We start from the raw sequence: 14,066 nt of genomic DNA on the forward strand, positions 1-14,066 counted from the left end.
TGATTAACATTTTCCTCAACAGGCATACTCACATGAGATTTGGAAATTCACTTGTGTGATCATCATTATTGCCAGTACAAGCTCAATCACACAAATGTTTGTGAGATGTGAATATGAACAGGTGGGAGTATACCCAAAGCAAGCTCATTAAAAATTGAGCACATCTGTGATTTTTTTTTTTGCCATATTAACTGAGCTCTAGGAGCGAATGAGAAGCAGAAAGCATGGCGAAAGGCCAGGAAGTTAGTTTGTATGTCGATAATATCCAGGATTTTCTTCTACCTACAAGAAGGTAAAAATAAGAAGAGTTATTAAGTAGAATCTATAGGTAAAAAAAGTTCAAGAAAAATTTTGGAACTTCATTCTGCAGCCTTCTGTCCCATTGAACAAAGGTTATGTAGCAGGACTTGTAGACACCCAATACTGTGATAAGAGACTTTAGGCGTTGTGTATGACTCTTGAGTATTCTGCCTCAGAATAATCCAGCAGCCAGTACAATGATCTATCAAACAATAAGAACCACATCCTAGCATAAGTGCATTTGAGTGTTCTCACAATTCTTAACCATTACACCAAACAAGATATCTTTCCATCCTGCACTTAATAAAAAGAGACAGCACTGTCTCTCAGTGCTCCTTCCAAAGGAGCCTTCCCCCTGGAAATTATGTTTAAGTTAGAGGTACAATTACAGCTGTCCATAATGATCCTTCTTAAAAAGGAAAGTGTCCCAAACTTTTGTATTTCACAACTTTTAGTAGATACTCCTCTGGCTAAGATTACAAGTGGGTAGAATTCCTGCTCACATACCAAAAAGTGCATACAGAAAGGTGAAAGGAAGGAAACTATTGAAGGGAAAGCTTTGTCTCTCAGGGATTGATCAACAGGAATATTCACATTATAGCAATTTCTTTACGCTAGGGACAAACATCCACTTAATAAATCACTTGGGGGAAAGACATCAATAAGAAAAGAAAAAAAAAAAAACCACCCAAGACCACAGTTCATATCTGCTGTCTCTGATGGGGCTGTTCTAAGACTAAGTTTGCAGTTTTCCGTATGAGATGGACAAGTATATGACAAACTTAAGGACTTACTAAGGTGTGACATTGTAATATTCTTGTGGAGTCACAGTTTTCAGCCCACCAAAGTAGTCCAGGACCCAGATATTGGTGATGTTGAATTTGGCAAAGAACCAGTTATGATCTGGAGGCCAGCTTGCCATCTCAGGGTGTCGACTGAATAACGATAGCTTTGCAAAGACAGCTTCTGTATCATTCACCTAACAAGTAACCAGCAACATATTACAAAAGATGTAAACTTCATTGGTAAAAGACTAATTTAGAGGCATTTAAAATCAACTGCCAATAAGAATATTCTACTAATTTGAGAGTAAAATAAGTTTCCCTCCCAAATTATAGTACCCCACATCCACCCAGACAGGGAGGATTCACCAGATTGAGGTTTGCCCCAGAAAGCTATATACATGTACCAACAGGAGTTCCTCTGTAGCATGGATATATCCACCATTCTAAGTATCACCTCTGGAAATTAACAAGCAGTAACTGTTATAATTAAATATTATCCAAAGAGAGAAATAATATCCATAGAAAAGCATTGCACCCTGAGTGATGTATGACAATTTAAAGTGAGGAGAAAGATAAATCCCATGAAAGTTTGCATTTATTCAATATTATTTCTTGAAAATATCAACTAATGCCAAAGACTATATCTGTTGAAGAGACCAATCATTTGGTAATAGTGAGTAAAAAGTAAGAGAGAGAGCCATATAGCAGCTTTGCAAGTTTCCTTGTAGGATACACAGTTTCTTTCACCTGAAGAAGAGGAGCGTTCTTGAGTATGTTTACTGGATATCATTGACACTTGTTTACTTACTAGTTTGATCTCTTTTGAAATTAAGAACATTTGATATTCCCATTGATCTTCTGGCCACAATAAAGTACTACTTCAGCTACAGATTAAGTTCTTTCCCCCATAAGAGAAAAGCTAGTCTCAGACAAAGAATAGTAAGGTAATATCTTTATGAAGAGATAATTTTGCTTGGGTACAAAGAATGGCCCCAGACTGAAACTGCACCATTTGGAAAAAATCATAGGTAAATCTTTGTGACGCTAATTAGACTAGGTAATGGAAGCCAAAGGCTTGACTACATTGTGGGACACTGCACTTTACAGAGGTGCGGTTTCTAAAGCACACTAACGTATTGCACGTTAATTGGTCCAGGTAGACCCTATTCATGTGCACTACACTAAAGCACACCAGCAATGTTTACATGGAGCAATTACTGTACATCACATTAGTGCGCTTTAGAAATGACACCTCTATAGAGCACATTTTACAAGAGCTGAAAAAGGTGACTGTCTCAATGATGCAGTACCTGGTTTAATTCTACTTCTCAACTGGATAACTTAATATTGATACAGAAACAACTTTTAGGAAACAAAGGGTAGGGAGCAGGGATGGTAGCTTCATTATTAGGATAAACAAGCAAGTTTCAGCAAAAATGAGAAAGTTATATTAGTTCCTTTAAAACTAAGACTCTGGCAAAAGATGTCATATCCCTGTCTGGAGAGAGAGTAACCAGCAACACTAGCTATTCATTTATGCAAACTGCAGCCTGACAGTACTGTCTTTTGTAAATAGTTCTGTAGTGGTTCAATAACGTACTGTGTATTAAATACAAGTTTATCATGCATATTTTTGGGGGCCATCTCCCTTATTCTTGTTTCACGCTGGATGCTGCTTCCTGCGGCTCCCATTGGCCAGGAACGGCGAACCGCAGCCACTGGGAGCTGCTGGCAGCAGTGCCTGCGGACGGTCAATGTAAACAAACTGTCTCACGGCCCGCCAACGGATTACCCTGACAGGCTGCAGGTTGCCCACCACTGTAGTTGATCCTTTCTACATGGCTGATGCAATATTCCAAGTGCAGTTGTATCTTCTGGGCACCTAATTACCAAAAACACATTAAACTGGAGGGAGCTCAAATGAGTAATAAAAATTATGCAGGACTGAAGAACAGATTTACAAAGTAAGATTGAGAGCTAAATGTGGGAACAGTGAATTAAGGGGTTGGAAAAATATAATGTACTCATATCTGAAGGGCATAAACACCAAGTAAGGAATTATTTACGGTATTGCTAAGAGGGAATAATCATCAGTAATGAGATGATACTAAACGGAAAAATTCAGGCTGAATGACAAAGTGTGTCTAGTGTCCCACAGAAGGCTGATAAAACTAACTTAGATTGAAAAAAGCACTAGTAAATGGCAGGAAACAATACAGTACTGCACTGGCAGGAAGATCAACAGATGATGCAATATTTTTTCCATCTTTGAACTCCTACAATTTTATGCCTCATACTAGCTGTTAACGAAGTAAAGTGGTAGAAGCCTAATCATTCAGGTCACTTAAAACCGGACTGAGCACTTACCATAGCATTAAGTTATTTTGTACTGACTGAACCTTGGCTTAGATTTGTTAGTTCTTAAAAAAAGAACCACAGAAATTAGAGACTTCCCTCACTGTAGTAGCTCTGCCAAGAACACCTCTATAGAATTCTCTCTAGAGACTCTCAGTGATACTTTGAGTATTGGTCAGTTGTGACTTAATCTACTAATGGAAACTACGAGCTAAATTGCTATATCGTCAAAGGGCTTAGCCTGAATCATTCGATTAGTTTGAATCTTTTCTGTCAAGTATGTAATGTTACACTTCTGTACAGATTTCTATTCTCTGTTCACTAAAGAGTACTGCTTTGTACACAATACTGTCCTGTTCAGTGCAGACTTTCAGTTGTTTACCTTATCAACAGTCCCAGAGAAGATAACGTGGGCACACAGGGGATTCTGGGGATCATACCCTTTCTTCTTGCAGTAAGGAGTCTGTGCCAAAGACACTGTTAGGGAGGCATTTGCATCCACCTGAAATACAAGCAGTAAGGTAATTGGCAAAGCTGTCCCAAAACAATGCATTACATAACTAAGTTTGTTAAAATAAACTGATTGCAGGGTTGTCAATTTCCCAGGAAATGCCAGGTGCTGGTGAATACCAGCCTAAACCCGGTTTAAAATAATTGCATCAGTGTCCACCAAGTTCAGAATGCATCTTTTCAAACTATGGATATATCCATTCAAAACTGAGGAATAGGCTCAGTCTATCCATCAAAGCTGGTCTTCCTCCCGCACCCCCACCCTGAGCGCCCTCCCACACCCTAACTCCCTCTCAGAGCCCACACCCCACCCTGAGCACCCACTGTATCACAAAGTGTTCAATCAAGATTTTAAAAAATAATAAAACATATTCAATCACATTGCTCTCACTATAAATATTAATAACTTTTTTTTAGTGAGCAAAAAGGTTTTTTGTACCGTTAAATAAAATTTTTTTGAAAATATTGTTTATTTCATCTTTATCTCATCGTCTTTTAATTTCTATTTTTGTGTATGTTTTATAATTTACATAATATATTAGTACAGTAGTACATGTATATAATTTATACATAAATATACATATATTGGGGGTGCATGCTCAGAAGTTTTTTACTGGTAGGGGTTCGCAATCAAAAAAGTTTGGAGACCACTGCCCTAGATAGATGGCCTCTGAATAGGTCTGAAAGACCACACAGTTTAGAACAGGGGTCTCAAACACGCGGCCCAAATGGGGCCCGCAGGGTTCTTTCGTGTGGCCCACCAAGCTCCCGCGCGCCCCTCTGCCTACCCCGGGGCACCACAAGCCCCGCACCGCTCCATGAAGCGGCCGGAACCATGCCCCTGCGGCCCTGGGGAGGAAGCAAGAGGGCTGCATGCATAACTCTTGCTTCCAGGCACCTCCCATTGGCCGGGAATGGGGAACCGCGGCCAATGGGAGCTTCAGGGGAGGTACCTGGAGGAGCAGCAAGAGCAGCACACAGAGCCATGTGCCCCCTCCCCCACCCCCAGGGACATGGTTCTGGCTGCTTCCTGGAGCGGAGCGGAGCAGAGTGGGGCAAGGACAGGCGGACAGCAAGCCTGCCCTGGCCCCGGTGCACGGAGTTGCTCCAGGTAAGCGGCGCCGGGCCAGACCCCACACCCCGCACCCCTTCTGCACCCCAACTCCCTGCCCTGAGCCCCCTGCCGCACCCTGATCCCCTGCTGCACCCCAACCCCCTACCCGGAGCCCCCTGCCGCACCCTGATCCCCTGCTGCACCCCACACCCTTGCCTGGAGCCCCCTGCTGTACCCTGCACACCTCCTGCACCTCAACTCCCTGTCCTGAGCCCCCGCCACACCCCCTGCTCCCTCTGGGGGCAGGGAGAGGGCGGAATTGGAGTGGGGACTTCGGGGAAGGGGTTAGAATGGGGGCAAGGGTGGGGCCTAATGGAAGGGGTGGAGTGGAGTAGGGACCAGGAGCAGCAAGCGTGGGGTGTCAGTGATGCAGCCATTGGGCCAATGCACTAGTCCTCATGTGGCCCTCGTGGTCATTTGAGTTTGAGACCCCTGGTTTAGAAGGTTCTAACAGGAAAATCTGTTTAACAATTGGAGGCCTCAAAAAATGGGCCTTATTAACACCTGAATTTAACGTATGATCTATATATTCTCAACTCCATCAATGTTTGAAGCTAGTTTTAAAAATCCAGTTTAAGTTAGGAGTGTAAAAATCTATTTGAAAGCAACTTCAACTGTTTAAAATAAAAAGCACTCAACTCCATTCTGGAAGCACAAACATATCTGAAAGACTTACTACCTAGTTTAAAAAACAAAAATCCCTTTTCGTCTAAAAATAAGCATGACAAGTGTCTGTCCAAGAATAAGTTAGAAAGGCCCAAAAGCTGATATGATGAGAATGCCTTAACTATAACTTGTCACGTTTAAAAAGAAAAGGAGTACTTGTGGCACCTTAGAGACTAACAAATTTATTTGAGCATAAGTGAGCTGTAGCTCACGAAAGCTTATGCTCAAATAAATGTATTAGTCTCTAAGGTGCCACAAGTACTCCTTTTCTTTTTGAGAATACAGACTAACACGGCTGCTACTCTGAAACTTGTCACACTTAGTAGTTGTCAACACATGCATAAAGATTTTTTAAATTTTACAAAAATTAATTTGTTGAAAACATCAAGAAATTTACATAGAAGCTTTTGTAGTAAAGAATCCAGACTAGGAAAATCAGTTTCTTCCAAAGCCAGATATGGAGGCGGTAAAAGTCAGTGTGCATTTAAGGTACAGGTTAGGGGTCCTGACCACATTACCTACATGGATACAAATTCCTGGTATAGATATGTTGCATCTGAAACCAAGACACATTGCAATAATGCAAGCCCTGCTTTAAAATGGAGCAGTGCATCTATATCAGTGCAAAGGCCTCCTAGAGTAGTCAGGCCCTAAGTGTTTGTCAGGAAACAAACAATTCAACCAATGTTATCCCTCCAAAGTGGGGCCAGAGGGGGAATACAGTACTTCAAACAACTGCATTCCCATCATGGAGTGAACAGTCACATGAACTTCTTCATTTTCAATATTTAAAAGACTATAACACCCTCCCCACCAGTGTTGTAGTCAAATCACATGCGTAGCCCCTTACACCCATGCAAAGCCCTACTGGTCAATGGGGTTCCACACAGGGACAAGATTCTGTCAATGCAGATCCAATGGTGGAGGACTCATGTTTGTTTACAAGTCTGTTTAACCAATAACAGAAGATAAACCTCATTCCTCTCAGTTTGGTTTCAGTTTACCAGGTTAGCAGTAATGGACTTCAGAAAAGGGCAAAATTTAAATAAGTTCTGGTCCTTTAACTGATAAAGTAGAAATTATTAAGGCTTCTATCTCCTGAGGACAAGTTTCATATCTAAATTAGGTCCCAAATGAATTTAGTTTTGTAACTGCAAAGATCTGTAGAGCTTTTAGCTAGGCAGAGAAGGAAGGATATTTGCACAAACTTTATGTAGGTCTGCATAAGTTTCCAACTTTCTTGTGCATTTCTTTGATTTCAGAATCTGAAGTCTCCTTTCAAAACACTAGATTATTTATATAATTTGACATTATATTTCACACCTTCCCCCCAAACACAACTAAGAGTTCAATCTGCATCTGGGAAATTCCATTAGAATAGCTTATTTCAGCAAAAAAAATTTAAGCGACCTAAGCATTATACAAGTTCCCACTGCATTTATGGAACTACAGCCACCACGAGACTATGACTGTGCAAATGCTCAAGTTGATCAACTCCAAAAAAAGCTGAATCATAGTTATTTGGTGTTATCTGCTGGCACAGGTCTCTATGAGACGGTGAACCAAACAGTTGACCTCTGTGCTGCAACAGCAGAATATAGATAAGAGAATACATCATCTGTGGGGGAGCTTTCTGATTGGAAAGAGCCTACTGAAACAGTAAAATCTATAACAGTGTCAAAACTGTTAGGCAGGGGTCCTAAAATGCAGTGTTTGATCAAACCTCCATATTTCTTAAAACAAATAAATAGTTTCATACATGAAATATTACAGATAGAAATTAAAAGGGAAAAATTGTAATTACAAAGCATTCAGACCAACCAGGTGAGGACTACAGACAGATAATTCAAGAGGCAAATTGGCATTAGTTATATAGGCAAAGGCTAAAACAAAACTTCATGAGTGTTTTGCCCATGTTTTAGTTTTCTTTACAAGGAAAACAGGAGTGAAGAGAGGGGGAAATCATGTACTGGATTCTCCTCCAAATCCGTGTTTTTAGACTGCACTCTTCAGCAGTGACTTGAGTGTGTGCAGACATGTAAAAATAAGTAGCACCATCCTGGGTATTACATAGTTTAATGATTTCTTTAAACAACACCATCACTATTGGTTCCTCATTCCTGGATCTCATGCCCCCACTGGGAATCATGACACACTTCTACTACTTTTAAAATTCTTTACAGAAACCAGTAGCAGTGACTAGTGCACAAAATCTCTCCCATCCCCTCCACTACTGCATTGTATATACCAGGGCTTTGGAGTGGAGCCTGGAGCTGGAGCGCGGAGCAGCTCCGGAGCAGTGGAGCTGCAGGTTTTTGCCTGGAGCTGAAGTGGAGGCAGAGCACAGCTCCAAAGCCCTGGTACATACAGCCAACTGCTGCTATCGCCTTAAGCACACTAAATCAATCTAGTTAGTTTATTCTTCACCAAGCCAAAAAAAGAAGTTTGGCAGGAACTGGTTAGGGACTTTCAGTGGTTGCTGCTTTGACTTTGTCTCAGTCTGCTCTCATATGCCTTTTGTTTCAGCTATAAATGAATTTAGTAAGTATTTGGGTCTGAGCATCTCTGAAGCTCTTCAGGCACATCTACAGTGCAAAAGACTCTGAATCAGCAAATCTCAGAGCCGATGCCAACTCACTTGGACTCATGGAACAGGGCTAAAAATAGCAGTGTATATGTTCCCGTTCGGGCTCTCAAACCCAGTCAGAGCCCAGGCTCCAGACCAGTGGTGGGCAACCTGCACCCCGCATGAGGCCCATCAGTCTGCCCGCTGCTTCCCACAGCTCCCATCAGCCAGGAACGTGAACTGCGGCCACTGGGAGCTGCGGGGGGCCGTGCCTGGGGACGGTCAACATCAGCAAAATGTCTCACGGCCCGCCTTCAGCTTACCTTGATGTGCCGCATGTTGCCCACCACTGCTCCAGACCAAGTGGGAACATTCACACTGATATTTTTAGCTTCATAGTGCAAGGCCCGTGAGCCCAATTCAGTCAATCCGGGCTCCGAGACTAGCTGCCTGTTTTTTTTTGTTGTTTTTGTTTTCCTGAAGTATAGACACACCGTTGGTTGCTTTAGCCCAACAGTGCCACTTTTTCAGCTCCCAAGTCCCGTGTGGCTCATTTGGTGCCCACCCTCCCCTTTTTGATGTTTTTGGAGTCCTCTGCTTTACTCAGTGCCCCCTCTTGGAGCTTCAGCAGTTTCATCTATTGGTGCATTTTTGTCATAGATGACCATGACATGTTTGAGGAGAGTTGCCTAGAGATTACTTTTCTGGCTACTTGTAACACTCCAGTCCTCTTCTATACATTTAGCAGCTTCGCTATCTTCACTTTATACTTCTGATGTCTCCAGATGCTGTATTCCATAATGGCTATTTTAATCAGCACTCAAGTCATAGCAGTCGCAGAGCAAACCATGTTCCAACTCCTGAAGAAAATATCACATACTACAAATATATTAGCAGCAAGTAGGTTAGGAAGTTAGGCTGTTTTTTCAAATGTCGGAGCTAATTCATACACCATTATCCCTACTTTTATTTCAAATTTGCACACACTACTATTTGCAGCTTTTGCAAGGATGCTAAGGAAAGGATAATTGCAATAAAGGAGTGATGCATCTCGCCATTTCCACATACCATACCACATACCATTTCCACGTACCATACCATAAGATGATTATTAACTTGCTTATTATCACCAATTATGAAACTTGTTGGGCAAGGATGTTTACTAGTAACATCCAAATTAAGACTGATCTCAATATAAACTTCCTTTACTCTTCAAAAGGAATTGGCGATCTTGGGATGCTTGAGACCCGTTCAGTGTGAGCTCTCACGCGTACCACAACGGGCATGCGTGCGGTGTGTGCGCACAGGATATCGCAGCAGGGGTATGACACCACTCACAAATGGGGGAGGAAGGGCATGCTCATCAGGAGCTCCCCTGTGGCCTGAAATAGCAGACCCAGTCCCCTCTGCTGCTCGATCAAGCCGTGTCCCCCCTGAGGGGTATAGACGAGACACACCGGCCTCGATGAGCTCGGCCACTGCACATGCGGCCGGGACACGCCCCCCCCCACCCCGCGAGTGCAGCATTTCACCAGCACCAGACACTGACGCACTGAGGGGCACCGGGCCGGGGGCAGATGGCCCCGGGGTTGGGGCGGCTCCAGTGACACGCACGCGAACCCCACGGCACGGACTCGGGTCAGCGATCGCCCGCTGCGCCCAGCCCCAGCCCTGCGGGCCCGCCCCCGCCGGGGCGCGCAGGGCCCCGCGCCGCGCTCACCTGCAGGTCCCGCACCGACACCTCGAGCGCGGTGAGGTAGAGGTAGGGGACGCCGCTGCCGCGGGGCCCGGGCGGCCCGTCGCTCAGCGAGAAGACGTTGGCGAAGGGGCGGCCCCGCAGCGGCTCGCGCGCGGAGAGCGTGGCCAGCGCGCCCCAGTCGCACTGGTGAGCCACGTAGCGGGCCACGCGCGCCGCGTCCTCATGCGGCGGGATCCCGGCCCCCGCGCCGACCACCAGCGCCCAGAGGAGGAGGAGGAGGAGGAGCAGCCGCCTCATAGCTAAGAGCGTAACTAACCCTGCTCGCAGCGGGCGGCCAGACGGTTTCCTCCTGAAGGGGCGGGGCCACGCCACGCTCAGCCAATGGGCACCCGCCACCCGGCCGTCTCCACCAATGAGAGCGCGTTGGAGGCGGAACGGTACGTCAGTGGAGCGTGGTCATTCTGCTTTCAGCCAATGGGCGCACACCGCCTTCTCATGTCCGCCAATGAGCTCTGCCAGAGGGCGGGGCGAATGGGCACGAAGTCCATCGCTGGTAAACATAACCGATTCTCGCACCGGCTCTGTGCGGCGGAAGGAGTCGCTCCTATGTCAGCCAATGAATAAAGCCCCTTCGGAATCTCCTCCAATAACGACTCGCACTGGGAGGGCGGAGGCGGGGTTAAAGCGGCTTGGGAGGGAGTGAGTGGCACTCACACGCTGCTACTGGTTAGGTGAAACATAAACAAACTGGTCACGTGGGAGAAGGGGCGGGAGGGGCGCCTGACTCCCCAGGCCGCGGCAGGCGCGAGCTGCTGCGGGTCGCTCTCCCCTCCCCTCCCCTCGCAGCCCCCGGGCCCAGGCTACGGGGGCCGTTTGGGGCTCTGGGGGGAGCGCCCCAGGTTTGTCCCAAGCACCCTGCCCCCTCGAGGATTTTTTGCACGGCTATTGCCAGGGTGGCGTAAGAGCAGGGGGTAGGGCTGCCCCCTGGTTTTGCAAGAGCTGCTCCCTGGACACCATGGATTTGTAGAGCGGCATTGTGCTAGGCTCTGTCCCATTGTCTGTTCCTTTCCTCATGGCTCCTAAGCCGCTCTTAGCTTTTTTGGTGGCTGCTGCGCACTAAGCAGATGTTTTCAGAGAACTAGCCACAGTGACTCCGAGCTCTCCTTTTTGAGGGGTAACAGCTAATTTAGGTGATGGAGCCCATCATGCTGCATGTATCCTTGGGATTACGTTTTCCAGTGTGCATTACTTTGCGTTTATCAACATTAAATTTAATCTGTCATTTTATTGCCCAGTAACTCAGTTTGGGGAGAGCCCTTTGTAACTCATAGTTAAATCCAAAACTGACTGCCATCTTGAATACTTTTGTATCAACTGCAAACTTTGAAATCTCACTCTTTACCCCCTTTTTAGATCATTTATGAATATGTTGAACAGCACTCATCCCAGTACAGACCCTTTGCTATTTACCTCTCTCCACTGTGAAAACTGACCATTTATTCCTCTTCTTTCTTTCCTATCTTTTAACCAATTAGTGATCAGTGAGACGGCCTTTCCTCTTATCCCATGACAGCCTATTTTGCTGAAGAGCCTTTGGTGAGGGACCTTGTCAACAGCTTTCTGAAAGTCCACACTCTATACACTTGTCCACATGTTTGTTGACCTACTCAAAGAATTCTAACAGATTGGTGAGGTATAATTTCCCTTTAGAAAAGCCATATTGACTCTTCCCCAACATATGTTCATTTATGTGTCTGATAATTCTGTTCTTTATTATAGTTTCAACCAATTTATGTGGTAGTGAATTTAGGCTTACTGGCCTCTAATTGCGCATCACCTCTGGACCCTTTTTAAAAAATCACCAATACGTATCAGGAATGCTAAGTCTTGTTTTCCCTGACTTTTGCTGAAAGACTGGAGAGAAGTCTACCTTCCTACTCTAGTTATATCTATATTGCAGTCAAAAGGTGATTGCAGCTTGATTAGACATACCAAAGCTAGCATTAATCTAGCTAGTGGAGCTGCAGCAGTGCATGCTTCAGCATGTGCTAGCCCCCTGGGTGATTATCCAGGTTTCTTGGCTTCACTGCTTTGGGACCTGAGCTAGCTAGATTAAAGCTAGCTGAGGTTTGTCTAGCTGAGCTGCACTCACACCTTGTAATTGCAGTACAAACAAACCATTGGAACAGATAGGCAGAGTAATCTGAGTACAGAGCAGTGTTCTAAGCAGCATTTCCTTCAAAACTTCCTTCCTCTCACTTCTCTGTTCAAGTCCCAGTTGGCATTTAATACACCAATTAATAATACAAACCCCAGCTATATAAAAGACTGAATTTGCTCTGTGAACTACTGTGACAGCTGCACTCTTTTACAACAATGCAGATCACAAAACCTTGAATGAAGCAGGTGAGAGCTGGGAACAGAGCATTCTCAGTCGACGGGATCTGGCTACAGAGAAAACTTCTAGAGAAGATCGAGTGAATCCAGAATCGGACCATTTTTAGGAAACATTGCATAACCTGCTTTGAGAAAGCCTTTCCACCATAAATGATGCTCACAACAGGAGAGAATGTTAGTGAGCAGGGGAGAGAGTGACTGGGACAGGAAAAAAATGATAGGGAGTAATGGAGACCAGTGGAACAAGGAAAGAACACCACAGGGGAAAAAAGAGAGGGAGGGGAAAGAGAGGAATGGAAGTGAAAGAAGGAAAGAGGGAGTTAGCAATTAAATACAGTAACTCCTCGCTTACTGTTGTAGTTATGTTCCTGGAAAATTCTACTTTAAATGAAATGATGTTAAGCGAATCCAATTTCCCCATAAGAATTAAGGTAAATAGGGGGGGTTAGGTTCCACAGAAATTTATTTCGCCAGACAAAAGACTATATATATATATATATATATATATACAGAATAAGTTTTAAACAATTTAATACTGTACACAGCAATGATGATTGTTAAGCTTGGTTGAGGTGGTGAAGTCAGAGGCTGGAAGACGGTGGGATATTTCCCAGGGAATGCCTTACTGCTAAATGATGAACTAGCACTCGGCTGAGCCCTCAAGGGTTAACACTTGTTAATGTAGCCTCTCACTCTACAAGGCAGCACGAATGGAGGGAGGGGAGAAAGCATGGCAGAGAGAGACACACCTTGTGTGAGAGACAGAGAGAGAGAGAGATGTGCATTGCCCCTTTAAGTACGCTGACCATACTCTAAGTACACTGCCTTTTTAAGTAGATCAGCTAGTTGAGACAGCAGCTGCTGCCAGCAAGCTCCCTCTGTCCTGAGCCCTGTCATGTTCCCCCCCTGCTCTGTGAAGATAGCCTAATGGGGTAAAGGAGTGGGGATGGGGGACACCTGACATTAGCACCCCTCTTCCCCCCCACTCCTGCACAGCAAGGAGGAGGCTCCTGGGAGCAGCTCCAAGACAGAGGGCAGGAGCAGCACATGGCAGTGGGGGGAGGGACAGCTGAACTGCCCGGCAACTGATAGCCTGCTGGGTGGCTGCTGCACAGGGAACTTGGGAGCAGGGAGCTGATAGGGAGACTGCTGGTCCATCCTGGTTCCAAGCCCCCCCACTAGCTCCAACTGGCTGCTCTTTCTGCAAGCAGTGGACAAAGCAGGTGGCTACCAAACGATGTTATAAGGGAGCATTGCACAACTTCAAATGAGATATTCCCTAATTGATCGGCAATGTAACAACGAAACAATGTTAACAGGGATGACTTTAAGTGAGGAGTTACTGTATTATAGAAAAATTAGATTGTGGGAAACCAGACAGCTGAAGAAGACAGAAGAAAAAAAACTAAAATACAGTAGATGGAACAAATGGGGCAAAGGAAGGGAAAAGGTGAACAATGGAGATACAAGGAGGAGAACAAGGAGACCTACTATGTTTTATTACTTCAATTATTAGACCAAAAGTGTATTGTCAAAAAGTGACAATTGCCAACTTCCCATTAATCATGGTGTTTGGTTACAAAAGTGCTCAGCCACTCTGGCAATAAGTGCCATTGAAAACCGTCTACAGCAGTATTTTTAAAAGAACCTTTCACTACTATCCCAGGAGTAGAA

At 44.8% G+C, this 14,066-nt stretch overlaps 1 protein-coding gene across 1 annotated transcript; it reads right to left on the minus strand.

Moving 5' to 3' along the window:
- Nucleotides 1-1,093: 1,093 nt before the first annotated feature.
- CREG1 (cellular repressor of E1A stimulated genes 1) lies at nucleotides 1,094-10,332 on the minus strand (the record flags this gene model as incomplete). Its single annotated transcript, XM_084612437.1, has 3 exons — nucleotides 10,017-10,332; nucleotides 3,823-3,942; nucleotides 1,094-1,279 (listed from the first exon to the last, which is right to left on the minus strand). The coding sequence occupies exons 1-3, from the start codon at nucleotides 10,290-10,292 to the stop codon at nucleotides 1,094-1,096; spliced, it is 582 nt and encodes a 193-aa protein (XP_084468563.1). The 5' UTR covers nucleotides 10,293-10,332.
- Nucleotides 10,333-14,066: the final 3,734 nt, after the last annotated feature.

The sequence above is a fragment of the Lepidochelys olivacea genome (genome assembly GCF_965140295.1).
Source record: "Lepidochelys olivacea isolate rLepOli2 genome assembly, chromosome: 1".
NCBI classification, from domain to species: domain Eukaryota; kingdom Metazoa; phylum Chordata; order Testudines; family Cheloniidae; genus Lepidochelys; species Lepidochelys olivacea.